The 27736-nt window shown below is 41.5% G+C and overlaps 1 protein-coding gene across 1 annotated transcript; it reads right to left on the reverse strand.

Annotated features, from left to right (window-relative positions):
* On the reverse strand, positions 1-27736 carry LOC128362858 (uncharacterized). Its single transcript, XM_053323711.1, has 22 exons — positions 27582-27736; positions 21564-21686; positions 21356-21480; positions 20994-21082; positions 17075-17294; positions 15201-17001; positions 14922-15095; positions 13681-13854; positions 13156-13202; positions 12484-13010; positions 8766-8809; positions 8323-8445; positions 8123-8239; positions 7531-7632; positions 5860-5938; positions 5470-5698; positions 3525-5322; positions 3245-3418; positions 2676-2849; positions 2207-2380; positions 677-723; positions 1-539 (listed from the first exon to the last, which is right to left on the reverse strand). Exons 1-22 carry the CDS (start codon positions 27734-27736, stop codon positions 1-3), a joined length of 7035 nt encoding a protein of 2344 aa, XP_053179686.1.

The following is a 27736-nucleotide window of genomic DNA, read 5'->3' on the forward strand; positions in this document are numbered from 1 at the left end:
CTACAGAGGACACAGAGACACTGAGGAACCAGTCCGCCAGAACCCAAACCCAGCATACAGAGGCTGTGTGAATGTGATGTTGAAGGTGTGGAGGTGGATCAGTGTGTCAGAGGAGACTCTGTAGAAGGACAGAGTGCCAGCAGGACAGTCCACATACACTGCTACTCTGTTAGAGACAGAGGAGGAGGAGATGGATGTTTGTTTGTTATTGTGCATGACAGAGTAACCACTATCAGAGCAGTTCAGACACCAGGACTGATCATTCGCTCCAAACTCAGAGTCATCACCAATTCCTTTCCTTCTGATTCCTCTGTAAGTCACTGATACATAAACGTTTCCTCTCCACTCGACCTCCCAGTAACAGCAACCAGTCAGATCATCTTTACACAGCAGCTGAGGACACAAGGCAAATCTGTCTGGATGATCCGGATAGGACTGCTCCTCCTCCTTATTTGTCACATACGTCACCTTCCTGTTGTTGTCAGACAGTTTGAGTTTTCTGTTTGCTGTGTTTGGATCCAGTTCCAGTTCACAGAAATCTGATGGAGAGAACGAGACACAATACAGCTGCAGTTATTGATCTATTATCTGTTTGATGATGACATCATCTTCATCCTCAGTAGGATGTTAATGAGTGATGTCACAGTTTGATGAATGAAATGAAAAACACACTTACACTTCCTCAGACCTGGTGTCAACCATCGGACTCCAGCAGGCTGCAGCCTGAAAGGAGGGGGGGGGGGGGGGGTCAGAGCAGTATGTTCTCTTTCAGCACGCAAACATGGACATGACATCACTCTATAAAAAGTCAGCCATATCTTTCCCCTGCAGTTCTGATCCTGATCACACTGAGGTACATTGTTGTTGCAAGGCAATACATCTGTCAATCTGCTGAGTGCCAGTGAGCTACACATGACAACTATCAACAGCAGCTACATTCAGCCAATCAAAAACCGGCATCTAAACAGTTTATATTGTGAACAAATCACACTAACAAGAAAGTGCATTTGTCTTTACTGAGCATTCTTTGGACGACTGACAATTTATTTCCTCTCACACACAATCAGCTGCAGTCTGTTCACTGCAGCTTTCTGTTTATAATTTTGTGCCCCCTTTTTCATCAATTCCGGTTCTGTCACATTTTACGGTAACACCCCAGCGGTTCTTAATTTTGCTCATTTTTCTTTCAGCCCGCCCCCCTGGCTCATTTTAGCAAGTTTTCAGACAATCCATCACCTTTCGTAATTTTTCCCCTTTTTTGTCAACACCGGCCCTATCACGTTTTACCCGTTTTGGGTCCATACCTGAGAGATTCCCTTTTTCTGTCTGTACATGAATGTGTCTATCTGTCCAAAATGGTATCAAGCAAAAGCATATAATATCCATGCTGGTTCACCGCTTAAGTGTGAAAAGTATGTCAGTATCTTTCGTGCCTGTACCACTTTAGGATTGAAAATAATTATGTATTATGGTGTGACAATGGTGTCACCAAGGTCTGATTAGGTTGAGGCAAAAAAAAATCGGTTTGGGTTAGGGAAAGATCATGGTTTGGGATAAAATTAGTTTGTTCTCGCAATTAAAAATTCCAAAGTCACGGTAAATAAAACCCCCAACCACAGGGTTCAAAACACTTTTCACCTTTTGTTCAACTCATTCTTGACTCACACTTAAGATCAGCCTAGAAACAGGAAGCTTATATTGGTCCCATGCAAAAGTCCACTTTTTGGCATCTATTCTCTAGCTATCCACCAAACACACAACTCAGAACATGAAAAATTTCCATTTTATGCCGGGAACACACCAAAGAGTGGAGAAAAGCGTCCTGCGGTTATGGATACGTTATCTGAACTGTGACACTTCCTCAAGTCATGATTACTACAGCCACTAGATTTGAGGGGTGTACTTTTCACCCCCAGGCAAGGCTAAATGTGATCCTGACGCAATATTGTCAAGTAGACTATTACACAATTTGGCATGATACTGGGCCAATTTATCAGCCCATATCTGGGAGTGCTGATCTATCTGTCTGTTGACATATCCAAGAACATCCACCTATCTGACTGTACCTGAGAATGTCTACCTGTCTGTCCATACCCGAGAGTGTCCACCTGTCTGTCCATACCTGAGAGTGTCCATCTGTCTGTCCATACCTGAGAGTGTCCACCTGTCAGTCCATACCTGAGAGTGTCCACCTGTCTGTCCATACCTGAGAGTGTCAAGTCTCCACTGTGGATCCTCTAATCCAGCAGACAGTAGCTTCTCTCCTGAGTCTCCTGGATGATTGTAGCTCAGGTCCAGCTCTCTCAGATGGGAGGGGTTGGAGCTCAGAGCTGAGGCCAGAGAAGCACAGCCATTCTCTGTAATCAGACATCCTGACAGCCTGCAGACACACAAAACAAAATACAGGTTATATGCTCTGCAATGATTGCAGGACTGGGGGGGGGGTACTGTGTTTATTACTGTCAGAACCAATGTGTTTCTGTAGTCTTTAAAGTTGAAATGAACACTTCCAGTCACAATTTCTCTTTAAAAATCATAAAGGTATTCTCCAGTGTGAAATTAAATATCCTGATGATGAGAAGTATGGTGTTTATAGTTTAGAGAATAACCTCAAATCTGACAAATAAAATCACAGTTTAAATGATGATTAATTCAACAGGTTGATGAGTACTGACCTGAGAGTTTCGAGTGTACAGTGTGGACTCTCCAGTCCAGCAGAAAGCTGCTTCACTCCTGAATCCTGCAGGTTGTTGTTACTCAGGTCCAGCACTTTCAGACTAGAGGACTGGCAGCTGAGAACTGAGGACAGAGCGTCATGACTTCTTCCTGAGAGCTTACAGTCATTCATTCTAAAGACATAATAATGAACAAGAAGACAAATAATATTTGTGTTAAAATGAGTCTAAATTGTATGATACTAAATCTTTCCAAACACTGGCCCCAGTCTATTCTAAACCAGCCAGACATGTGAATGTTATTAGTTAATAACCAGTAATTCAGAAATATAAATAACGCAGATTCAAAACATAGATGAGTATCAGCCAGAGATGATTATTGTGCGCTACATTTTACATGAAACTAAAGTAGAGAAAAATGTGTCAGATTGTCTGTACTGGGAAATGAATAATCCAGATGGGAGGAATAGGTCATTCTGGAATAATTACATGAGAGAGGCATCTTAAATTGTATGTATTTTATAGTTCAGAATTATAACTCAAATCAGTAGAGAAAAACATAATCTGACCTGAGAGTTTCCAGTGTACAGTGTGGACTCTCCAGTCCAGCAGAAAGCTGCTTCACTCCTGAATCCTGCAGGTTGTTGTTACTCAGGTCCAGCTCTCTCACACTAGAGGACTCAGAGCTGAGAACTGAGGACAGAGATGCACAACTTCTCTCTGAGAGGTTACAGCCATTCAACCTGAAGAATAAATGTGGACAAATACTCAATCAATTGTTTATTTTTTCTCCCTACTTAAAAGATCTTTTCAAAAATCTTTCCAATAAATCTAACTGTCTATACTTACAGAGCTTTATTGGAGGCTTTGACCACTGGCATCAGCCTCAGAAGAGCCTCCTCTGAAGCAGAGTATTCATTTAGGTGAAACACATCCAGATCTTTTTCTGACGACAGTAAGATGAAGACCAGAGCTGACCACTGAGCAGGAGACAGTTCATCAGCAGAGAGACTTCCCGAGTTCACGTAATGTTGGATCTCCTCCACAAGGGAACGATCATTCAGTTCATTCAGACAGTGGAACAGATTGATGCTTCTCTCTGCAGACAGATTCTCATTGATCTTCTTCTTGATATACTCAACTGTGTCCTGATTGGTCTGTGGGCTACTTCCTCTCTGTGTCAGCAGACCTCTTAGGAGAGTCTGATTGGTCTGCAGTGAAAGACCCATGAGGAAGCGGAGGAACAAGTCCAGGTGTCCATTTGGACTCTTTAAGGCCTTGTCCGCAGCTCTCTGGTAGAGATCTGTTTCTGCAGATTCTTTTATAGTTTCAGACCTCTGAGAAGTTGTTTGTTCTTCTGCCAGCAGATTGACTCCAGAGTTGATGAATGTCAGATGGACATGAAGAGCAGCCAGAAACTCCTGAACACTCAGGTGGACGAAGCAGAACACCTTGTCCTGGTACAGCCCTCTCTCCTCTTTAAAGACCTGTGTGAACACTCCTGAGTACACTGAGGCTGCTCTGATATCGATGCCGCACTCTGTCAGGTCTGATTCATAGAAGATCAGGTTGCCTTTTTTCAGCTGCTCAAAAGCCAGTTTTCCCAGAGACTCAATCATCTTCCTGCTCTCTGCACTCCAGTGTGGATCTGTCTGAGCTCCTCCATCATACTTGACATTCTTCAGTTTGGTCTGAACCACCAGGAAGTGGATGTACATCTCAGTCAGGGTCTTGGGCAGCTCTCCTCCCTCTCTGCTTTTCAACACATCCTCCAGAACTGTAGCAGTGATCCAGCAGAAGACTGGGATGTGGCACATGATGTGGAGGCTTCGTGATGTCTTCATGTGGGAGATGATGGTGCTGGCTTTCTTCTTTTCTCTGAATCTCTTCCTGAAGTACTCTTCCTTCTGTGGGTCAGTGAACCCTCTGACCTCTGTCACCATGCTAACGCACTCAGGAGGAATCTGATTGGCTGCTGCAGGTCGTGTGGTTATCCAGAGGCGAGCAGAGGGAAGCAGTTTCCCCCTGATGAGGTTTGTCAGCAGCACATCCACTGAGGTGGACTCTGTAACATCAGTCAAGATCTCATTGTTGTGGAAGTCCAGAGGAAGTCGACATTCATCCAGACCGTCAAAGATGAACACAACCTGGAAATCTTCAAACCTGCAGATTCCTGCTTCTTTGGTTTCAGTAAAGAAGTGATGAACAAGTTCCACCAAGCTGTACCTTTTCCCTTTCAGCACATTCAGCTCTCTGAAAGTGAATGGAAATGTGAAGTGTATGTCCTTGTTGGCTTTGTCTTCAGCCCAGTCCAGAGTGAACTTCTGTGTTAAGACTGTTTTCCCAATGCCAGCCACTCCCTTTGTCATCACTGTTCTGATTGGTTCATCTCTTTCAGGTGAGGCTTTAAAGATGTCTTCATGTCTGATTGTTCTTTCTGGTTTGTCTGGTTTCCAGGTTGCTGTTTCAATTTGTCTGACCTCATGTTCATCATTGACCTCTGCAGTCCCTCCCTCTGTGATGAAGAGCTCTGTGTAGATCTGATTCAGAAGGGTTGGGTTTCCCGCTTTAATAATCCCCTCAAACAGACACTGGAACTTCTTCTGCAGGTTAGACTTGAGTTTATGTTGACTGCCAACAGGAGTTCCTGAATGAACACACACAAATTAAGATCAATGTCAATTAATATGAGTAAATATTTCAAAAGAATATAAACATATTTCTCTCATCTTTTGAAACATCAGTAAATGTCTCATTCATCTATCATATTAAATCTTTAGAGAAATTCTCTTACTGCTCTGCAGACGGTCAGCCAGCTCCTCCTGCTTCATTTTCCTCAGGAAGTGCAGTGTGATCTTCAGAAATGCTTCTCTACTGCTCCTCCTCTGCTCTTCCTCCTCACCGTCCAACACCTCCTCATCCTCACTCTTACTCTCTAAGCATTGTGGGTAATCTGGACTCAGAACCTTCTGCATCTTCTTCAGCTCGTTCTTCACAAAAGTGGCAATGTTCTCCTCCAGCAGCTGGAACAGAATAATATATGAATGACACAATCAAACTAAAATCATGAAGCAAACATCAGATTCATGTTGGACACACTGACAATCCACTGGTCTACAAAGTGCAGCATGGAGATGATTGTGAACACAATAGATGTAAAAGTAGTTGTTGTACATGTACAGACCATAAATATGGAGTCCAGGTGTGTTTGATGCTGCTGGGCAGACTGGCCACTGGGAAGCTCTGAGCTCTCCTGGTCCACTCTGTGGAGGAATCATGAAGAATGAGTTCACATTATGTCTGTCCACACAGAGACAAACACAAGCTAAAGGTCCATCAAGTGATATTTGGACGTGAACAGAGAATCAGATGACTCCCAGTAGTGGTAAAGTTTTACTAGTCCTGCTGATTCCACTGAGAATCAGCAGGTCAGTCTGTTTGTAGCTTTCAGCTCAGAGTCCCCGCAGCTTTGAACAAACCTCCATACAGCTCTCCCTCCCCCACGATACACTGCTGAAGTGCCCTGGAGCAAGACAGCTACACCTTCCAGCTGCTCCAGCAGAGCCGCTCAGTGTCTGCTTGTGTCAGACTGGTTGAACTGGACAGCTCTCAGATGAAAAATGAAAACAAATCAATAAACCTTTTCTGAGTAAATTACAGTTGAAACATGAATCTAACATTTCAAAAAGGTGTCAGGTTACTTAATCAGAAACCTTTTCTCTCCACACCTTTTTGATGTCTGAATGGGGTTAGCTGTGATTTATTGTTTAATTTCTGGAACTTTCTGAAACCAAAAACCTGATATTCACGTCCACCTCATGGAGTGATCAGTCACGTGTATGGAGGTCGAAAAGTAGGAGGGGTAAGAACTTTTCTTTTCAGAGCTCTGATTACACCCTTCACAAAACCTTTTCTGTCACTTTTCATGTGAGCACTGTGTGCAACACTAAAAATGTTTTCCAGGAGAGACTGTCTGAACATGTGATCTGTTATCTCCATATTTAAATAATTAACACATCTCCTCCCTCTCTATAATGGACAGCTTTGGACTGACGTGGTCGGACAACACATGGTTCAAACCAGTTATTTTGTAGCATAACATAACATTTACTGTCAGTTACAGCTCAGATCTGATCAGCAGATCGACGTCCTCCGTCAAAATCAATGTAACGTCCATTTGGCACAGTCAGGTCTGATAAATATGCATGTTGGTTAAAAATAAAAAGTCTGTTCAGTCTTTACAGCTTTACATTCTTACCTTCCATCAGATGGTTGTCCAGATTTAAAATGTATAGGTTTAGCCATAGATGAGTCACTCTTAATGGACACACTGCTGTGTTCAGGTCCAGGAAAGTCTGGTCTCTGCTGCACGATCCTGAAATAACAACAGCTCTGATAAATGAGTATGTAGGATAGAAATAAAAAGTCTGTTCGGTCTTTGTAGCTTTACATCTTATCTTCCATCAGCAGACTAAAGCAGCCCCTAAAGACTGATAATCTGCCTAACACACTGAACTTTGCTGCATTCCTCCCGTTACCCTTCATACCTGCCATATTCTGCTTACCAACTCTACTTGTGCTGTTTGTACTGCACCTGTTACAGGAACGTCTGTTCAGTCTTTGCAGCTTTACATTCTTACCTTCCATCAGATGACTGTCCGGGTTTAAAGTGTATAGGTTTAGCCATAGATGAGTCGCTCTTCATGGACACACAGCTGGGTTCAGGTCCGGGAGAGTCTGGTCTCTGCTGCTGAATCCTGAAACTACAACAACTCTGATAATGTACATGTTGTGTAGAAAAAAATAAGTCTGTTCAGTCTTTACAGCTTTACATTCTTACCTTCCATCAGATGACTGTCCGGGTTTAAAGTGTATAGGTTTAGGCATAGATGAGTCACTCTTCATGGACACACAGCTGGGTTCAGGTCCAGGAGAGTCTGGTCTCTGCTGCTGGATCCTGAAACTACAACAGCAGTATTCATGCTTCTCCTGAATGCTCACTCATTGCCAGATTGTTCTTCGTACTCTCATGCGAGACTCTCCAGCACCCTTCCTTGGACTCATCTCCTGTTGCTGACCCTGTCAGTCTCAGAGTTTCCTGCCTCGTCTCCTTCTGTCCCTGTTCTACTGCTGTGACATTGCAGTGTGAGTTTTCCTGTCTTTTACCTGCGGATTACCACACGTTAGAGTCTCTTACCTGGTTGACATGTTAGTCTGCCTGTCCCCCACTGGACTTTTGTGTGAGCTTCCAATTCTGCTCCATTTATCTAGGCTCCAGACCTTCCCCAAGCTGCTAAAGACTGATAATCTGCCTAACACACTGAACTTTGCTGCATTCCTCCCGTTACCCTTCATACCTGCCATATTCTGCTTACCAACTCTACTTGTGTTTGTACTGCACCTGTTACAGGAACGTCTGTTCAGTCTTTGCAGCTTTACATTCTTACCTTCCACCAGAAGATTTTCCAGGTTTAAAGTGTATAGGTTTAGCCATAGATGAGTCACTCTTAAAGGACACACAGCTGGGTTCAGATCCAGGAGATTCTGGTCTCTGCTGCTGAGTCCTGAAACAACAACAGCTCTGATAAATGTGCCTGATGGATAGAGATGAATAGTCTGTTCAGTCTTTACAGCATTACATTCTTACCTTCCATCAGATGGTTGTCCAGATTTAAAGTGTATAGGTTTAGCCATAGATGAGTCACTCTTCATGGACACACAGCTGGGTTCAGGTCCAGGAGAGTCTGGTCTGTCCTGCTGCTCCTCTGGGCTTCAACACAACACACACAGATGTTTGACTGTGAATAATGATGGTGGAGTGATGGGTTGGAGTGGAGAACAGTGATGGACAGTTAGAGATCCTTATCTCACCTCTGATCTTTGGTCTGGCTGTCATGTTCCCCACACAGAGAACTTTTAGAGGGAGGGACTCCCTCCTCTCTGTCCTCACACTGATCCATAGCAGAGAAACACCTTCACACAAACACAACATATTATTTCTCTTCATTCTTCAGTCACATGACAAACACACTCCAGTTGCTCTGGAGGACAGCAGCTCATTCATTTCAATATTAAATACACTAATCTCACAGTTTCCATGATGTTAGCACTTTGAGCTGTGGTACATGGGAGCCCTGAAGTGCAAGTAAGTAAACATTTAATAACAACATAACAGTCAGACTGTGAAGTCTGTGAACTCTGGTGAGCTTTAAAAGCAGCACTACATAATAAAACATTGGAAAGACCAATAATCTTACTCTCAGTGTATAAAATTGTCAGTATAAACTTCTTATAGAAAAGATGTTTAATTAAAGTTAAAAAATGAACATGTTACAGTCACATTTAAGAGAACGATGACTGATGAGAGATATCCAAAGGTAAAGTGGTCGCTTTAAAACATCCTCAAACATTCAGTTGAAATAATGACATTTCCAGTTTTCTGATTATTTCTACATATATCTAGAGGCTTTGGTCTATTCTGGACTATCAGCTCTTTAATCAGCAGTAAACAAGCTCAGAAGGACAGTTTTATTCAGTCAATGTCACATAAAGGGCATTGAATAAAGCACAGTTTATAGTATAAACACACACAGTTTGTTCTTTACTGTTTGACACACAAGTCTCATGAATGAGGGTTTTAACAGTCACATGTTGTAACCCTACTCTTTCCTACAGACTGAATTCTCACATTAATGTTTCCTCTAAATGAACATACTGTAACTAATCAAACAACCAATTCCTCAGTGTCCTGTCTCTGTAAGGCCATGTACCTTCCCCCGACTCCCCAGGTCTGCTATCCTCAAGCTGTCCACCAGATGGCCCCAGAGTTTCCCTTTCCACTCCCTCTCTCTCAGTTATTATCTGCAACTGCTGCCCATGTACTAGTCAGCTCCTCAGTATATTTAAGATATGTTCACACTGCAGCTAAAAGTGACCTGAATCAGATTTGTTCGCTCAAATGTGACACATATCTGATTTGTTTCTGACAATGTGAACAGGACAAGTCGCATTGAATATGACATTTCCAAATCCGATTCAGACCACTGTCAAATGTGGTACTGAATCTGATACATATCGGATTTTTTTTAATGCGACCGCAAACTGAACTTTGACGTTATTCTGGTGCAACACACATCCCAGCTCCACATAAAGACATCATTAAAGTATTAATTTTCTTTCACCTCTTCCTCCTTTTTAACATCACCCGCTCACAAATGCGCTGGCTGCCTCCACACACTGTTTTTAACATTAGACCATAAATGAGACGACCAGTAACTTCACCAGCTGTTGCTGTTGCCATGTTCGCTTCCGTAAACACCGTTCTGTGCGTGACGTCATTAATGATCAGCTGAGCATGCGGGTCACTTCAGGAGCGTGAACTCGCAGTCCACAGACAGGCCACATTTAAACGTGTAATATGAACAGTCAAACAAAAAATCGGATTTGAGCAATAAATCAGAATTGAGCATTAAGGCCTAGGTGTGAACGCAGCCAAAGTTTCTTCCACTGACATCAGCATTCAAGCAGTTCTGTATCCTGATCCTGCTTCCTGCTGTTTGATCTCAACCTTCTGTCTCTTTTATAGCCTGCTTGTCCCTTTTGTACTTCTTGCTTGTTTCATTTTTTGGGATTTTGGGTATTAAGTCCATTGTCATTTTGCTGGTCTGTTTTTGTTATCTACATTTGGGTCCTCCTCCTGTCTGTCCTGCATACATACTTGTAATGCTCTGCAGCAGAGATATAATACTGATAGTATCTTATTTCTAGCACTGACTGAGTTTCCTCGTTCTTACAGAAAGTCTGCTGAGCCTGCTCTTCTTAGTGGGGGAAGTACATTTAGTTAAGTATAAGTTTCAAGTTCTTGTACTTCACTTGAGTATTCATGGCTTTTTATACTTCACCACATTTCACCACAAACATGTCATGATCTTATACAATGTTTATTATTATTTACCAAATGATAAATAAAATGTGCACCACCTTCACCAACTACTACAGTAAAATGCTCCGTACACATCAGTGTGCTGGAATAATAATAATAATGTACAATAGTTTTACAGGATTTTTCTGTATGAATACGGCTTACACAGATGCCATCTTTACCGAACAACGAGAAAGTTTCCCAAGCAGACAAACTCCTCCAACAATCACACTATGAAGAGAACTCAATGGCCAGAGAAGAAAGAAAACAACCAGAACTCCACTTACTGAACTTTTTCTCATTAAACTTCATCAGTGTTCAGATCTGTGCAGAAATAGAGCTTCAGTTCAACTTCAATTTTCCTCAAGTGAAGGGACGGTCACGGGACAGGAAGCAGCTTTATACATGCGTCAGTGTGCCGTCTGACTGGTTGAACTAGTCTCAGTCTGTAATCAGGATCAAGTGTCACTGTAACCCATCTCAGCTGTAATTCAACTTTTATTTTTTATTGTCTCTGTAGCTGGCCATTGGAGCCAATAAATATGTTGAGTCTCTGATGGGTGCTTTGATCTTGAACATTTATGAGCAATGAGAAAACTATAAAAGCAAAGTACAAAACAAAAGGACAAATGTGTAATTTAAAATCAACTTAACTGACATTGTATGACTTGGTATAAGTGTAATTAATGCTTATCAACACAAAACATTTACATGTGTTGGACAAAGTAATAACATAAAAATTAAATTCAGATACTTACATGGTTATTTTAATAATTTGATTCATGTAAAATAGTTGGCAGTATTAAAGGCAGCATTGCTTTCAAAACGTTTTTACTTATAATATTGTATACTTTACTTATACAATACTTTTTGTTATAATACTAGTTGCACATACTGTACATTGAAGGTTACAAGGCTGGATTAGTACCCCAAGGGGCTCGTGGGCAATGATGCTCATAGACCTAATAATATACAGTGGAATCAATTAATAGTGAATCATTAAATAAATAATTACACAGACACCACCAATGAAACCAATGTCATGAAACTGACTTTCAACAGAAATTATTGTCCACCAATCAGGATAATTTAATCTAAGGAACAAACAGTGACAACTGGTGGCTTTAATCACACATGACAGCTGAGTGCTGATGATGCACAATTTATTTAGAAAGAATCAATGAATAACATCTGTAAGACTGAATCTGAGCTAAACACATTAAACTGACACCTTAAACAGTCCTGAAACTGTGAGCATTAGTATAACTCAAAAATACCTTCACCCTATGTATTAAATAAGATCATAATAATAATATGACAAAAATAAATGGAAAACATTGCCTACTTATCATCATTAACTTTATTATTTACACAGTACCTAAATAAACACTACAAAGAAAAACTAAATACTTAACAGCTTATGGACTTATCATCTGTAATGCTGTGTTCACATCACATGGGATTGATGGTAGAGATTAGAGGCATTCATTTAACCAGCCAATAGGTGGCATGTTGTTCTGACAATCACTTGTCATGTGATATCTAAAGTGAAGGAATCAGGAGACAAAGATACTATGAAACTACAACAAAACATTGTGAAGATCCCATTCCCATTATCCCCTTATAGTTCAAGCCTTTCTAATACACTAACAACAGAAAACAACAACTGGACTCAGTTTATCATTTGATTCATTTTACAAACAAACTATCAATCATGTGGCACATGTTTACAACTAGTGAGAGATCATGTTGGTACTAAATACCATCAGCTGTGTGTGATCATGTACAGACTGAACTACCTGGTCAGCAGTGAGAAAGTTTCTTTAACAGGAGGAGACTCTCCCTCCTACAGAGGACACAGAGAGACTCTCCCTCTTACAGAGGAACCAGAGACACTGAGGAACCCGACCAGTGTGACCAGAACCCAAACCCAGCATACAGAGGCTCAGTAAATGTGGTGTTGAAGGTGTGGAGGTGGATCAGTGTGTCAGAGGAGACTCTGTAGAAGGACAGAGTGCCAGCAGGACAGTCCACATACACTGCTACTCTGTCAGAGACAGAGGAGGAGGAGGAGATGGATGTTTCTCTGTTATCGTGCCAGACAGAGTAACCACCATCAGAGCAGAATAGACTCCAGGACTGATCATTCCTTCCGAACTCACAGTCAGAACTAACTCCTTTCCTGCTGATTCCTCTGTAAGTCACTGATATATCGACTCCTCCTCTACACTCGACCTCCCAGTAACAGCGACCAGTCAGATCATTTCTGCACAGCAGCTGAGGACACCAGTCAAATCTGTCTGGATGATCAGGATATGACTGATCCTCCTTCACACGTGTCACCTTCCTGTTGTTGTCAGACAATTCAAGGTGTGTGTATACAGTGTTTGGATCCAGTGTGAGTTCACAGAAATCTGATGAAGAGAACAAGAAACGATACAGCTGCAGTTATTGATCTATTATCTGTTTGATCATCTTCATCCTCAGTAGGATGTGAATGAGTGATGCCACAGTTTGAAGTTTGTTTGTTTTCATGAATGAAATAAAAAACACACTTACACTTCTTCAGACCTGGTGTCAACCATCGGACTCCAGCAGGCTGCAGCCTGAAAGGAGGAGGGGGGTCAGAGCAGCACGTTCTCTTTCAGCATGCAAACATGAACATCACTCTATAAAAAGTCAGTCATATGTTTCCCGTGCAGCTCGGATCCTGATCACAATGAGGAGCTGTGATATTGCTAGGCAACACAACTGTCAATCAGCTGAGTGCCAGTGAGCTACACATAAGGACTATCAACAGCAGCTACATTCAGCCAATCAAAAACAGGCATCTCAATGTCAAATCATGACATGCTTTCTTTTCAGACTCGGCAAACTCAGCTGTTTATATTCCGAGCAGGATTGTTAAAACTGATTCACACTAACATGAAAATAAAACCTGTTTCTGTTTGTCATTCCAGAACAATCTTTGGACGACTAAAAAGTTATTTCCTCTCATACAGCTGTGGACAATTCATGATGCTTACAACTGACAATCTGCTTCAGTCTGAAGTGTTTGAGATGTGTCCACCTGTCTGTCCATACCTGAGAGTGTCCAGTCTCCAGTGTGGATCCTTCAGTCCAGCAGTCAGCATCTTCTCTCCTGAATCTCCTGGATGATTGTAGGTCAGGTCCAGCTCTCTCAGATGGGAGGGGTTGGAGCTCAGAGCTGAGGCCAGAGAAGCACAGCCTTCCTCTGTGATCAGACATCCTGACAAACTGCAGACACACGAAACAACACACATTACATGATCTGAGATCACTGCAGGACTGGAAGGGCATGTGTTTATTATCATGATCGTCAATGTGTTTCTATTATCTTTAGAATTGCATGAAGTTCAATTCAGTTTTATTTATATGGTGCAGTTATCTCAAGGCTCTAGATTGCACTCTTTGATTTCATTTAAGGAGACTCAGCATTCCCCTATAAGCAGCATTTGATGAAAAAATCCCCTTTAATGGGAAGAAACCTCAAGTAGAATCGGGCTCTAGGTGGGCAACCATCGGCATTGACCTGCATTAACCCCCCAGATGGAAACTGGAAGATATGTGATAACTGAAGGCTCTGCCTGCCATTCTACTTTTGTAGATATTAGAAAATAAGTAAGCTGCATGCTGGGAGTGCAGTGATCTCTGAATAGTATGAGCTCTTTAGGATATGATGTAGCCTGACCATTAAAGGGTTTAAATTCTATTTTACATAATAAAATATGATTTCCTTTCAAAATCTTTGTTAGTAGATGTGCAGCTACATTCTGGACCAGTTGGAGAGTGTTTAAAGACTTGTTGGGCAGCCTGATAATAATGAATTGCAATAATCCAGCCTAGAAGTAACAATTCATGGACTAATTTTTCTGCATCTTCCTGAGACAAGATGATTTAGCCTGATTGCAATGTTATGTAGATGAAAAAGGCAGTCCTTGTAATTTGTTTTATCTGGGAGTTGAAGGACATATGCTGATCAAAGACAACTGGAGGCCCGGGTTATGCCATCTAGAGTAGCTTATTAGATAATGTGTAACTTTTTACTTGTAGCTTTTTTCTGAATTTAGTGGTAGAACATTACAGGTCATCCAGGTCATTATGTCCTTAAGGCATGCTTGGAGTTTATTTAACTGACTGGATTCATCAGGCTCCGCTGATAAATATAACTAATTATCATCTGCATTATAATTCATATTTAAGGGGTGTTATTGTCTTACAGGTCTGCATTCATAAAACCTCCAGGTGTTCATCTGCTCATATAAATCATAGTTTAAATGGTGATTAGTTTGATGAATTCTGACCTGAGAGTTTCCAGTGTACAGTGTGGACTCTTCAGTCCAGCAGACAGAAGCTTCGATCCTGAATCCTGCAGGTTGTTGTTACTCAGGTCCAACTCTGTGAGACAAGAGGACTGGGAGCTGAGAACTGAGGACAGAGCTACACATGTTCTCTCTGAGAGCTCACAGCCATTCAGTCTGGGGAATACATTTTGGAAAATATTTAAGAAATAATTACATTTTCTCTCCTCTTAAAATATTTCTTGAAATATATTTTAAATAAATAACCCTCTATGTACTTACAGAGCTTTGTTGGAGACTTTGACCACTGGCATCAGCCTCAGAAGAGCCTCCTCTGAAGCAGAGTATTTCTTCAGGTAAAACACATCCAGATCTTTTTCTGATGACAGTAAAATGAAGACCAGAGCTGACCACTGAGCAGGAGATAGTTTATCTGTGGAGAGACTTCCTGATCTCAGGTACTGTTGGATCTCCTCCACTAGAGAATGATCATTCAGTTCATTCAGACAGTGGAACAGATTGATGCTTCTCTCTGCAGACAGATTCTCATTGACCATTTTCTTGATGTACTTGACTGCTTCCTGGTTGGTCTGTGAGCTACTTCCTGTCTGTGTCAGTAGGCCTCGTAGAAGACTCTGATTGGTCTGCAGTGAAAGACCCAGGAGGAACCGGAGGAATAAGTCCAGGTGTCCATTTGAACTCTTTAATGCCTCATCCACAGCACTCTGGTAAAGACGTGACTCTTTAGATTTGACTTTGCTGGTTTCAGACTTCTGGGATGTTGTTTTTTCTTCTGCCAGCAGATTGACTCCAGACTTGATGAATGTCAGATGGACGTGAAGAGCAGCCAGAAACTCCTGAACACTCAGATGGATGAAGCAGAACACCTTGTCCTGGTACAGACCGCTCTCCTCTTTAAAGACCTGTGTGAACACTCCTGAGTACACTGAGGCTGCTCTGATATCGATGCCACACTCTGTCAGGTCTGATTCATAGAAGATCAGGTTGCCTTTCTGCAGCTGCTCAAAAGCCAGTTTTCCCAGAGACTCAATCATCTTCTTGCTCTCTGGACTCCAGTGTGGATCTGTCTCAGCCCCTCCATCATACTTGATGTTCTTCACTTTGGACTGAACCACCAGGAAGTGGATGTACATCTCAGTCAGAGACTTGGGCAGCTCTCCCCCCACTCTGCTTTTCAGCACATCCTCCAGAACTGTAGCAGTGATCCAGCAGAAGACTGGGATGTGGCACATGATGTGGAGGCTTCGTGATGTCTTGATGTGGGAGATGATGGTGCTGGCCTGCTCCTCATTTCTAGATCTCTTCTTGAAGTACTCCTCCTTCTGTGGGTCAGTGAACCCTCTGACCTCTGTCACCATGCTGACACATTCAGGAGGGATCTGATTGGCTGCTGCAGGTCGTGTGGTTATCCAGAGGCGAGCAGAGGGAAGCAGTTTCCCCCTGATGAGGTTTGTCAGCAGCACATCCACTGAGGTGGACTCTGTAACATCAGTCAGGATCTCATTGTTGTGGAAGTCCAGAGGAAGTCGACACTCATCCAGACCGTCAAAGATGAACACAACCTGGAACTTTTCAAGCCTGCAGATTCCTGCTTCTTTGGTTTCAGTAAAGAAGTGATGAACAAGTTCCACCAAGCTGTACTTTTTCCCTTTCAGCACATTCAGCTCTCTGAAAGTGAATGGAAATGTGAAGTGTATGTCCTGGTTGGCTTTGTCTTCAGCCCAGTCCAGAGTGAACTTCTGTGTTAAGACTGTTTTCCCAATGCCAGCCACTCCCTTTGTCATCACTGTTCTGATTGGTTCATCTCTTCCAGGTGAGGCTTTAAAGATGTCTTCATGTCTGATTGTTGTTTCTGGTTTGACTGGTTTCCTGGATGCTGTTTCAATCTGTCTGACCTCATGTTCATCATTGACTTCTGCAGTCCCTCCCTCTGTGATGTAGAGCGGTGTGTAGATCTCATTCAGGAGGGTTGGGTTTCCTGCTTTAGCGATCCCCTCAAACAGACACTGGAACTTCTTCTGCAGGTTAGACTTGAGTTTATGTTGACTGCTAGCAGGAGTTCCTGAATGAACACAGTGACATCAGTAAATGTCCCATTTATCCATCATGTTAAATCTTTATAGAAATCCTCTTACTGCTCTGCAGACAGTCAGCCAGCTCCTCCTGCTTCATTCTCCTCAGGAAGTGCAGTGTGATCTTCAGAAATGCTTCTCTGCTGCTCCTCCTCTGCTCTTCCTCCTCACCGTCCAACACCTCTTCATCCTCACTCTGACTCTCTAAGCATTCTGGGTCATCTGGACTCAGAACCTTCTGCATCTTCTTCAACTCGTTCTTCACAAAAGTGACGATGTTCTCCTCTAGTAGCTGGAACAGAATAATATATGAATGATACATTTAGTCTAAAATCATGAAGTAAACATCAGATCCATGTTGGACACACTGACAATCCACTGGTCTACAAAGTGCAGCATGGAGATGATTGTGAATACAATAGATGTAAAAGTAGTTGTTGTACATGTACAGACCATAAATATGGAGTCCAGCTGTGTTTGATGCTGCTGGACAGACTGACCACTGGGAACCTCTGAGCTCTCCTGGTCCACTCTGTGGAGGAATCATGAAGAATGAGCTCACATTATGTCTGTCCACACAGAGACAAACACAAGCTAAAGGTCCATCAAGTGATATTTGGATGTGAACAGAGAATCAGATGACTCCCTGTAGTGGTAAAGCTTTACTAGTCCTGCTGATCCCACTGAGAATCAACAGGTCAATCTGTGTGTAGCTTTCAGCTCAGTGTTTTTTCAGCCAGTCAGTTTGTTTTAGCTTTGAACAAACCTCCATACAGCTCTCCCTTCCTCACTGTACACTGCTGAAGTGCCCTGGAGCAAGACAGCTACAACCTCCAGCTACTACAGCGGAGCCGCTCAGTGTCTGCTTGTGCCAGACTGGTTGAACTGGACAGCTCTCAGATGAAAATTAAAACAAATCAATAAACCTTTTCTGAGTAAATTACAGTTGAAAAAAACAAACATTTAAAACGTTGTCAGTAGGCCTTATCAATGTTGCTTGTGAAAACAGATTCAGAAACCATTTCTCACCACACCTTTTTAAAGTGACTGAATTTGGTCGGCTGTGTTTTACAATTCCTGGAAAATCTGGAACCAAAAATCTGATATTCACATCCAGCTAGTAGAGTGATAAGTCAGGTGTATGGCGAGGGTAAGAACTTCTCTCCTTAGCTCTCTGATTTAACCCTTCATAAAACCTTTTCTGTCATATTTCATATGAACACTGCCTGCAACATTATGAATGTCTTGCAGGACTGTCTGAATATATAGTTTTGTTTTAATTTTTTTATCGGGTTTTCATACAATTTGATTTATGTGAGTTCACGAAAATAATTATTAATAGATGAGAAGACAGTAGTCATCTAGCCAGCGGAGTTGTGATTGTAATCATGTAATCAATGTAATCCTTTTTAGCAGATGTTAGTAGATATTTAAATAATTATCATGTCTCCTCCCTCTCTATGATGGACAGCTTCTCGCTGACATGGTTGAACAACACATCATACAAACCAGGTCTTTTAGCAGCATAACTCAAGGTTTACTGTCAGTTACAGCTTACATCATATCAGCAGATGGATGTCCTCCTTTAAAATAAATGATAAAGTCTTTTGACCAGTCGCTCTTTAAGGACAGACAGCTGGTTTCAGATCCAGGAGATTCTGGTGTCTGCTGCTGGATCCTGAAACAACAACAGCTCTGATAAATGTGCATGTTGGATAGAAATTAAAATTATGTTCAGTATTTGCAGCTTTACATTTTTACCTTCCATCAGATGGTTGTCCAGGTTTAAAGTGTATAGGTTTAGCCATAGATGAGTCACTCTTCATGGACACACAGCTGGGTTCAGGTCCAGGAGAGTCTGGTCTCTGCTGCTGGATCCTGAAACTACAACAGCAGTATTCATGCTTCTCCTGAATGCTCACTCATTGCCAGATTGTTCTTCGTACTCTCATGCAGGGCCGGCCCGTGGCATAGGCAGTATAGGCAAATGCTAAGGGCGCCGTCTATCCAGGGGGCGCCACAAACGGGGAAGAAAAAAAAAAAAGTAACTTCCACTATTCTTAAAACTACTTGGTATCATGTCTTAATATGAAGATAATAAGCCCACATTAATTTAACTGCATAGCAAAGCCTGTTAAATAGGAATACTAATAATAATAATGATGACACGTTACTTTCCTAAGACGCCCCCCCCCCCCCCCCACTAATTAGACTGTACCTGCTACCTGGGGGAGGATGGTCGTTTTTTAACGTGACCCCAAGGCAAGCTCGACAACAATATGTCATAACGTCCCAAACTGTCTGGTGCCCAGGGGAGGAAAAAAAGAAAAGAGGAGGAGGAAAAACGAGACAAAGACAGAGGTAATGTTACAATCAAGATGATGTCGACATTATTTGTGTGTTGCAGAACGACGATAACGACGTTAACCATTAGCATAACATGGTTTGTTGTTAAACTGTTAGTTTTAACGCCAGTTAATCTTATGGAAGAGCCAAAGTTGGAAAATAGTAATGTAACTACTCCCACCTTACTTCCCAGCAAGCACATTTTGGTCTAAAAGACGTGTATCTATAGTAACCGGTGAAAAGACGTTGAAAATTGGTTGAAAAGTGAAAGTTTTTTACCGGCCATATGGAGACATTTATTCAACTTTCACATAGAAAACATATTCACCGGGAATTGCTGTATAGAAAATTCCCAGCTTATTTAGTGTGCAGACATAGCCTATATAGTTTCATATTTATGATATTTTATTCAACATTAAATGCTTTGAAATTACGTTTTGTTTAGACGTCATTTCACCTCCTCTCATTTATAGAAAAAACGTCAAAATAATCAATAGAGCTACAACTGAGGTAATTATCAACCGACATCAAACTAATGTGTGTTTTGTGACACGTTGATGTTGTAACTGTTTTTAGACGGTTGAAAAGACGTTCAGACCTCATATCAACCTGTTTTTAACCGGAAATCAAACGTTGAAATTAGGGTTTGTGCTCGCTGGGTTTCCTCAGGGAAATGTGTAAATATTAGATCTATTCAGCATTTTTATTAACATCTGGTTAGCTAAGGTTTTCTTAGCTTGTAATAGTCAATCAAAATGCTATTCCTTTTCCACCCTTTTATTATAGTTGTAAGCCTAGCTGTATGTTGTGTTACAGTTCATATTGTCTAAAGTGTGTTTATAGTGATAAACTTTACATCAGTGTTAAAGTGCACATCATTCATGTTATAGCATAACTTATCATTCCCACATTCTATATTATACTGCAGTTTACTACTTCTTTGCATTCTGCTAATCAGCATTTTGTTGTAATGACAATAACATTGAATCTTATATAGTTTGCATATCAGAAAAAGTACATTGTATATTATACATGTACAGTATAGTGAACATCATGCATGTATCTCTTAGATTTTTCATTTATATTATTTCATTTCATTTTATTCTTGAAATCATATTAGCCTATGTATCATATCATATTTATTATTAGACTGGTGTCACATACTCCACTTCTCTCTTCAGATGCGCTGTTGAGGTTTCTCAGTCCCACCCCTGCAAATCTTGGGCCACCTCCAGCATCAAGCGCTCCTCCTGTTGCCTCCACCTCAGCAGCACCACCCAGAAGTGATGCAGCAGCATGTCACTTGTTTACACTTTTTATTTTGTGGGTATTTAAATCTTATACTTTATGTAAGCTATTTATATTATATTTCATATATTCATATCATATTTTTTTGTATTTCTTTCTAATTTGTTCTAAGTATTTTGATTGGGCAATTTCTTTCTTTAAATAAAAGAATGTCCAAGATAAAGCTATTCAGTTTCTTGTGAGTATGTACACCAGCAGTGGAATTTACTTCGATGCAAGGGGGGCGCCACCTAAAATCTTGCCTAGGGCGCCACATTGGTTAGGGCCGGGTCTGCTCTCATGCGAGACTCTCCAGCACCCTTCCTTGGACTCATCTCCTGTTGCTGACCCTGTCAGTCTCAGAGTTTCCTGCCTCGTCTCCTTCTGTCCCTGTTCTACTGCTGTGACATTGCAGTGTGAGTTTTCCTGTCTTTTTACCTGCGGATTACCACACGTTAGAGTCTCTTACCTGGTTGACATGTTAGTCTGCCTGTCCCCCACTGGACTTTTGTGTGAGCTTCCAATTCCGCTCCATTTATCTAGGCTCCAGACCTTCCCCAAGCTGCTAAAGACTGATAATCTGCCTAACACACTGAACTTTGCTGCATTCCTCCCGTTACCCTTCATACCTGCCATATTCTGCTTACCAACTCTACTTGTGTTTGTACTGCACCTGTTACAGGAACGTCTGTTCAGTCTTTGCAGCTTTACATTCGTACCTTCCATCAGAAGACTGTCCAGGTTTAAAGTATATAGGTTTAGCCATAGATGAGTCACTCTTAAAGGACACACAGCTGGGTTCAGATCCAGGAGATTCTGGTCTCTGCTGTTGAGTCCTGAAACAACAACAGCTCTGATAAATGTGCCTGATAGATGGAGATGAATAGTCTGTTCAGTCCTTACAGCTTTACATTCTTACCTTCCATCAGATGGTTGTCCAGATTTAAAGTGTATAGGTTTAGTCATAGATGAGAAACTCTTCATGGACACACAGCTGGGTTCAGGTCCAGGAGAGTCTGGTCTGTCCTGCTGCTCCTCTGGGCTTCAACACAACACACACAGATGTTTGAGTGTGAATAATGATGGTGGAGTGATGTGAGTGGAGAACAGTGATGGACAGTTAGAGATCCTCATCTCACCTCTGAGCTTTGGTCTGGCTGTCATGGTCCCCACATCGAGGACGTTTAGAGGGAGGGACTCCCTCCTCTCTGTCCTCACACTGATCCATAGCAGAGAAACACCTTCACACAAACACAACAACACATTATTTCTCTTCATTCCTCTCAGTCACATGACAAACACACAGAGCTCTGACCGGAGGAAAGCAGCTCTCACACACACAAAAAAAGGAGAGACCCGGGACACCAGGACCATCACCTGAACTGAAAACTGAAAAGGATAAGAACAAACATTTGTGGGGTTAATAATAACAGTAATGTGTCAGTGTGTCAGTAATAACAATATAAGACTCCATTAATATAATGTATAATAATGTAACACAGGGGAGTTTGTTCACACACACACCAAGCAGACAAACTCCTCCAACAATCACACTGTCTATGAAGAGAACTCAAAGACCAGAAGAAAACAACCAGAACTCCACTTACTGAACTTTTTCTCATGAGCTTCCTCAGTGTACAGATCTGTGCAGAAAAAGAGCTTCAGTACATCTTCAGTTTTCCTCAGGTGAAGTGATGCAGCTTTGTGTGGTGCATGCGTGTGTGTCAGTATGCTGTCTGACTGGCTGAACTCCTCTCAGTCTGAGCTGCGTTCAAGTCGTAACACGTCTCAACTTTTACTTTTCTATCATGTCTTTATTTTCTCTTTTTACTGTGAAGCACTGATCTGGTCTCAAATCTAAAAAAGTGACAAACAAACTTCACTTCATTTAAGGAGACGTCATTGAAAGATAAATGTTTGCGCCCTCTGCTGGCCAGAGTCACAAACTATGTTCAAACTGCAGACAGTGTTCATTCAGACATGTTGATGATGAAATGTTGGTCAAAATGTCGTGAAAGCGAGCAGATGAAGATGATATTTTGGATTATTAGAGGTTCTTCTTTCTTACCCTTTCCTTTGCAAAGCTAGAGATCTGATGGTAAAAGTCCAGCAGCTTCAGACTGGAGCCATCAAACAGCACAGAAAGCCTCCTTACTGCAAATACGTGACTTTAATCACGGGACTTTTTTAAATTTTTGATTGCTGGTGCTTCTTTCTCTTCCTCTTTTTCCTTTCTTCTGGTTTCCTCACTGGGCTTCTGGTTATAGATGGCAGTGTCAACTAACCACAACGCACTGAATTTATTGAAATGAAACCATGTGAGAAGTTTACTCATCTGAAATGTGAGTCGACTACACACTGCTGACTGGTTTCATCTTTAACAATGTGTTGTATTTTAAAAGCTTGTTATATTATCCGTTGTGTCAAATCTGCATCTGAAAAGTAACTAAAGCTGTTAAATAAATGTAGTGGAGTAGAAAGTACAATATTTCCCTCTGAGATGTAGAAAGTAGCATCACATGGAAACACTACAGTAAAGTACTAGTACGTCAAACTGTACTACAGTTAAGTACTAGTACCTCTAACTGTACTACAGTAAAGTACAAGTACGTCAAACTGTACTACAGTTAAGTACTAGTACCTCTAACTGTACTACAGTAAAGTACAAGTACCTCAAACTGTACTACAGTAAAGTACTAGTACCTCAAACTGTACTACAGTAAAGTACTAGTACCTCAAACTGTACTGCATTAAAGTACAAGTACCTCAAAATGTACTACAGTAAAGTACTAGTACCTCAAACTGTACTGCAGTAAAGTACTAGTACCTCAAACTATACTACAGTTAAGTACTAGTACCTCAAACTGTACTACATTAAAGTACAAGTACCTGAAACTGTACTGCAGTAAAGTACAAGTACCTCAAACTGTACTACAGTAAAGTACAAGTACATCTAACTGTACTACGGTAAAGTACAAGTACCTAAAGTACAAGTACCTCAAACTGTACTACAGTAAAGTACAAGTACCTCAAACTGTACTACGGTAAAGTACAAGTACCTCAAACTGTACTACGGTAAAGTACTAGTACCTCAAACTGTACTACAGTAAAGTACAAGTACCTCTAACTGTACTACAGTAAAGTACAAGTACCTAAAGTACAAGTACCTCAAACTGTACTACAGTAAAGTACAAGTACCTCAAACTGTACTGCAAACCCAACATGTAAAGATTCACACAACTAATAAAAACACACAAATATATATTTTTCGAGTCAGATTTATATAAATATTGAATATTGTACAAATACACGGTACCGTTGTCTCTTGAAAATAAAATCAGTATGACATCACGGCCTGTAAATGTCTTAACCCATCACTTAAGGCCCTTTTTTAAACAACCAACAGCGCCCTCTGGAGGCCGATGAGCACATTACAACAAACAGAGACGGAGACAGCAGCCTCGTCGACGTTAAAACAAAAAAACATCAAGACTGTAACAGAACCGTTAACCACGTTCTCTACAGGAAGTCTGGGTAGAAGATGTATTTCAGGAGCGTTTCAGTGATTATCAATGTTATCAATTTTTTTGGTGGTTTAAAAAGGAGACAAAAAAAAAAGAAAAGTAAAATCATATAAAACAGAGGTGTCAAACTCATTTCATTCAAGGGCCACATACAGACCAATTTAATCTAATGTGGGCCGGACCATTAAAAAGATGGAGGGAAAGAAGGAAGGAAGGAAAAAAAGAAAGACAGGGAGGAAGGAAGGAAGGACAGAAGGAAGGAAGGAAGGCAGGAAGGAAGGAAGGAAGGAAGGAAAAGAAGACAGGAAGGAAGGAACGAAGGAAGGAAAGAAGGAAAAAAGAAAGAAAGAAAGGAAGGACGGAAGGACAGAAGGAAGGACAGAAGGAAGGAAGGAAAGATGGAAGGAACGAAGGAAGGAAAAAAGACAGAAAGAAAGGGAGGAAGGACAGAAGGAAGGAAGGAAGGAACGAACGAAGGAGGGAAGGAAAGAAGGAAAAAAGAAAGAAAAGGAGGAAGGAAGGAAGGACAGAAGGAAGGAAGGAAAAGAAGAAAGGAAGGAAAGATGGAAGGAAGGAAGGAAGGACAGAAGGAAGGTAAAAAGACAGGAAGGAAAGTGGGCCGGTCTGGACCCCTCGGCAGGCCGGTTCTGGCCCACGGGCCGCATGTTTGACTCCCCTGATATAAAACCAACCATTAAATAACACATTTAATTTGTATTGCACTTTTCATTCACAAAACTTTTGTTCCAGTTGTTCTAAAAGCTGAAAATGGTCGTAATCTGAGGTCGAGATCCCTCACTGGCATCCCACCAATGAAAACCAATATATTTGTGAGAATGGAGAAAACTTTTTTTTTTTTTTTACATGAACCAATTTGTACAAAATATAATCTTAATTTTCAACATAAGGGGATCTTGAGCCCTGAGTGAAGTCTGCAGGCTGTAAATGAAGTTAGAAACAACTTTTATTTTGGTAAATTTTAAAGGTGTGATGTCACAAGGACAGGAGAAAGGAAGGAAAGGAGTAAGAAGGAAAAAGAGGAAGGAAGTAAGGAGAGAAGGAAAGAAGGAAGGAAGGAAGGAAGGAAGTAAAGGAGTAAGGATGAAAAGAGGAAGGAATTTAGGAGAGAAGGAAGGAAGGAAAGAAAGGAGTAAGAAGGGAGGGAGGGAGGAAAGGAGGAAGGAAGGAAAGAAAGAAAGGAGTAAGGAGGGAGAGAGGGAGGAAAGGAGGAAGGAAGGAAAGAAAGGAGTAAGGAGAGAGGGAGGGAGGAAAGGAGTAAGGATGAAAAGGAAGGAATTTTGGAGAAAAGGAAGGAGAGAAGGAAGGAAGGAAAGAAAGGAGTAAGAAGGGAGGGAGGAAGGAAGGAAGGAAAGAAAGAAAGGAGTTTTTCCCTTTTGCAGACTTTGATGAGATGAATGTAAATTTAGCATGATGTCATCATTCCTTCAACATAACGACGCTTTTGAGACATTTCAAACATTTCAAACCCAAAAAAAAAAAAAAATCTGATGAGTAAAACATAATCTCCTGAGTTTTGGTTTGTATTATTTGACTTAGTTTGAGATCTGATCAAACAGCTATGAAGACGTTCATATATATAAAAACCTAAGACAAAAAAATGATCAAAAAATAACATTAAAAGAATATTAAAAAAAGAGATTGGCACCATCATGATCTTTCTTCTAACCCTCCGGTTGTCCTCTAGTCAAGGAAGGGAGGGAGGAGGAAGGAAGGGAGGAGGAAGGAAGGAAAGGAGGAAGGAAGGGAGGAAGGAAGGAGGGAGGTAGGGAGGAAGGAAAGAAAGAAGAACAGAGGAAAGAAGGAAGGAAGGAGGGAAGGAATTTAACCCTCCTGTTGTTCTCTAGTCAAGGAAGGAAGGGAGGAGGAAGGAAGGGAGGCAGAAAGGAGGGAGGTGGGGAGGAAGGAAAGAAAGAAGGACAGAGGAAAGAAGGAGGGAAGGAATTTAACCCTCCTGTTGTTCTCTAGTCAAGGAAGGAAGGGAGGGAGGAAAGGAAAGAAGGAAAGGAGGAAAGGAGGAAGAAAAGGAAGGAACGTAGGATGGAGGGAGCAAAAAAGGAAGGAAAGAAAGGAGGGAGGAAAGGAAAGGAAAGAAGGAAGGGAGGAAAGGAAAGAAGGAAGGGAGGAAGGAAAGGAAGGAACGTAGGATGGAGGGAGGAAAAAAGGACGGAAAGAAGGGTGGGAGGAAAGGAAAGAAGGAAGGGAGGAAGGAACGTATGATGGAGGGAGGAAAAAAGGAAGGAAAGAAGGGAGGGAGGAAAGGAAAGAAGGAAGGGAGGAAGGAAAGGAAGGAAGGTAGGATGGAGGGAGGGAGGAAAAAAGGAACAGTCAAAACAGACGGGTCAGTTTGAGCCTGGAGGACGACAGGAAGGTTAAATAACTTTTGATGCCTTTGAGAATCATCTGAACACCTTCTGTAGCTCCAGATATTAGAAATATAAAGTTATTAAGACTCAATATTTAAAGTTAAAGAGATGATTAATTTTATTCCATTTCATCAGATTTGACTCATTTGAAATAAAAAGCGTAAATGGCACCAAAGATGTCACACTTCTTCACTCAAAAATGTGCATTAAAAAAAAAAACCCAACCCCAATATGGATATATGGATGTTTTTCAAAATAAAAGTCTTTTCTGAACCTGTTTGGTGATCAGAGGTGTCAAACTCACTTTCATTCAAGGGCCACATAGAGCCCAATCTGATCTCATGTGGGCCGGTCCATTAAAAAGATGGAAGGAATGAAGGAATGAAGGGAGAGAGGAAGGAGTCAAGGAGTGAGGAAGGAAGGAAGGAAGGAAGGCCAAATGGAAGGAAGGAAAAAAGGAGAGAGAGAAAAGAGAAGAAAAGATGGAAGGAAGACAGGACAGGTGGAAGGAAGGAAGGAAAAGAAGACCGAAAGGAAAGATGTAAGGAAGGAAGGAAGGAAGGAAGGCAGAAAATGAGGAAGGAAAGATGTAAGGCAGGAAGGAAAAGAAGACAGAAAGGAAAGATGTAAGGAAGGAAGGATCAAAGAAAGAAAAGGAGGAAGGAAGGAAAAGAAGACAGAAAGAAAAGATGGAAGGAAGGAAGGAATTAAATAACAAACAATGAAAAGAAGGAAGGACAAGAAGACAGGAAGTGGGCCGGGGCGGACCCCTCGGCGGGCCGATTCTGGCCCACGGGCCGCATGTTTGACACCCCTGCTCTACTAGTATTTTATTTCATGGTTTTGCTTCACTAAACCATCTCAGCATCATAATCAGTTCAGCTCAGTTTGGCTCAGTTTTATTTTGAAGGGGAGACTAAAAATAAAAAACACACAATTCCTACTTCCTCTTATTAAGACGTCACTTCCTTCACCGTAAAAAATAAAAACATGAGATAGTTTTTAAGTAGTCAGCGTTGTGTGACATACTTTTGTGTTTCTGAGAAGTTTGAAATTTGATCGTTTGTGAGATAAACCGTCTCTGATGTCACAGCGGGATGCATAATTTTGGCAGATGTTTGAGAGCATGCTCCGTTAGCATCGGCGTCCACCTCCACCTCCACCTCCACCTCCACCTCCATCAT

The sequence above is a fragment of the Scomber japonicus genome, chromosome 8 (assembly GCF_027409825.1).
Source record: "Scomber japonicus isolate fScoJap1 chromosome 8, fScoJap1.pri, whole genome shotgun sequence".
In the NCBI taxonomy this organism is placed as follows: Eukaryota; Metazoa; Chordata; class Actinopteri; order Scombriformes; family Scombridae; genus Scomber; species Scomber japonicus.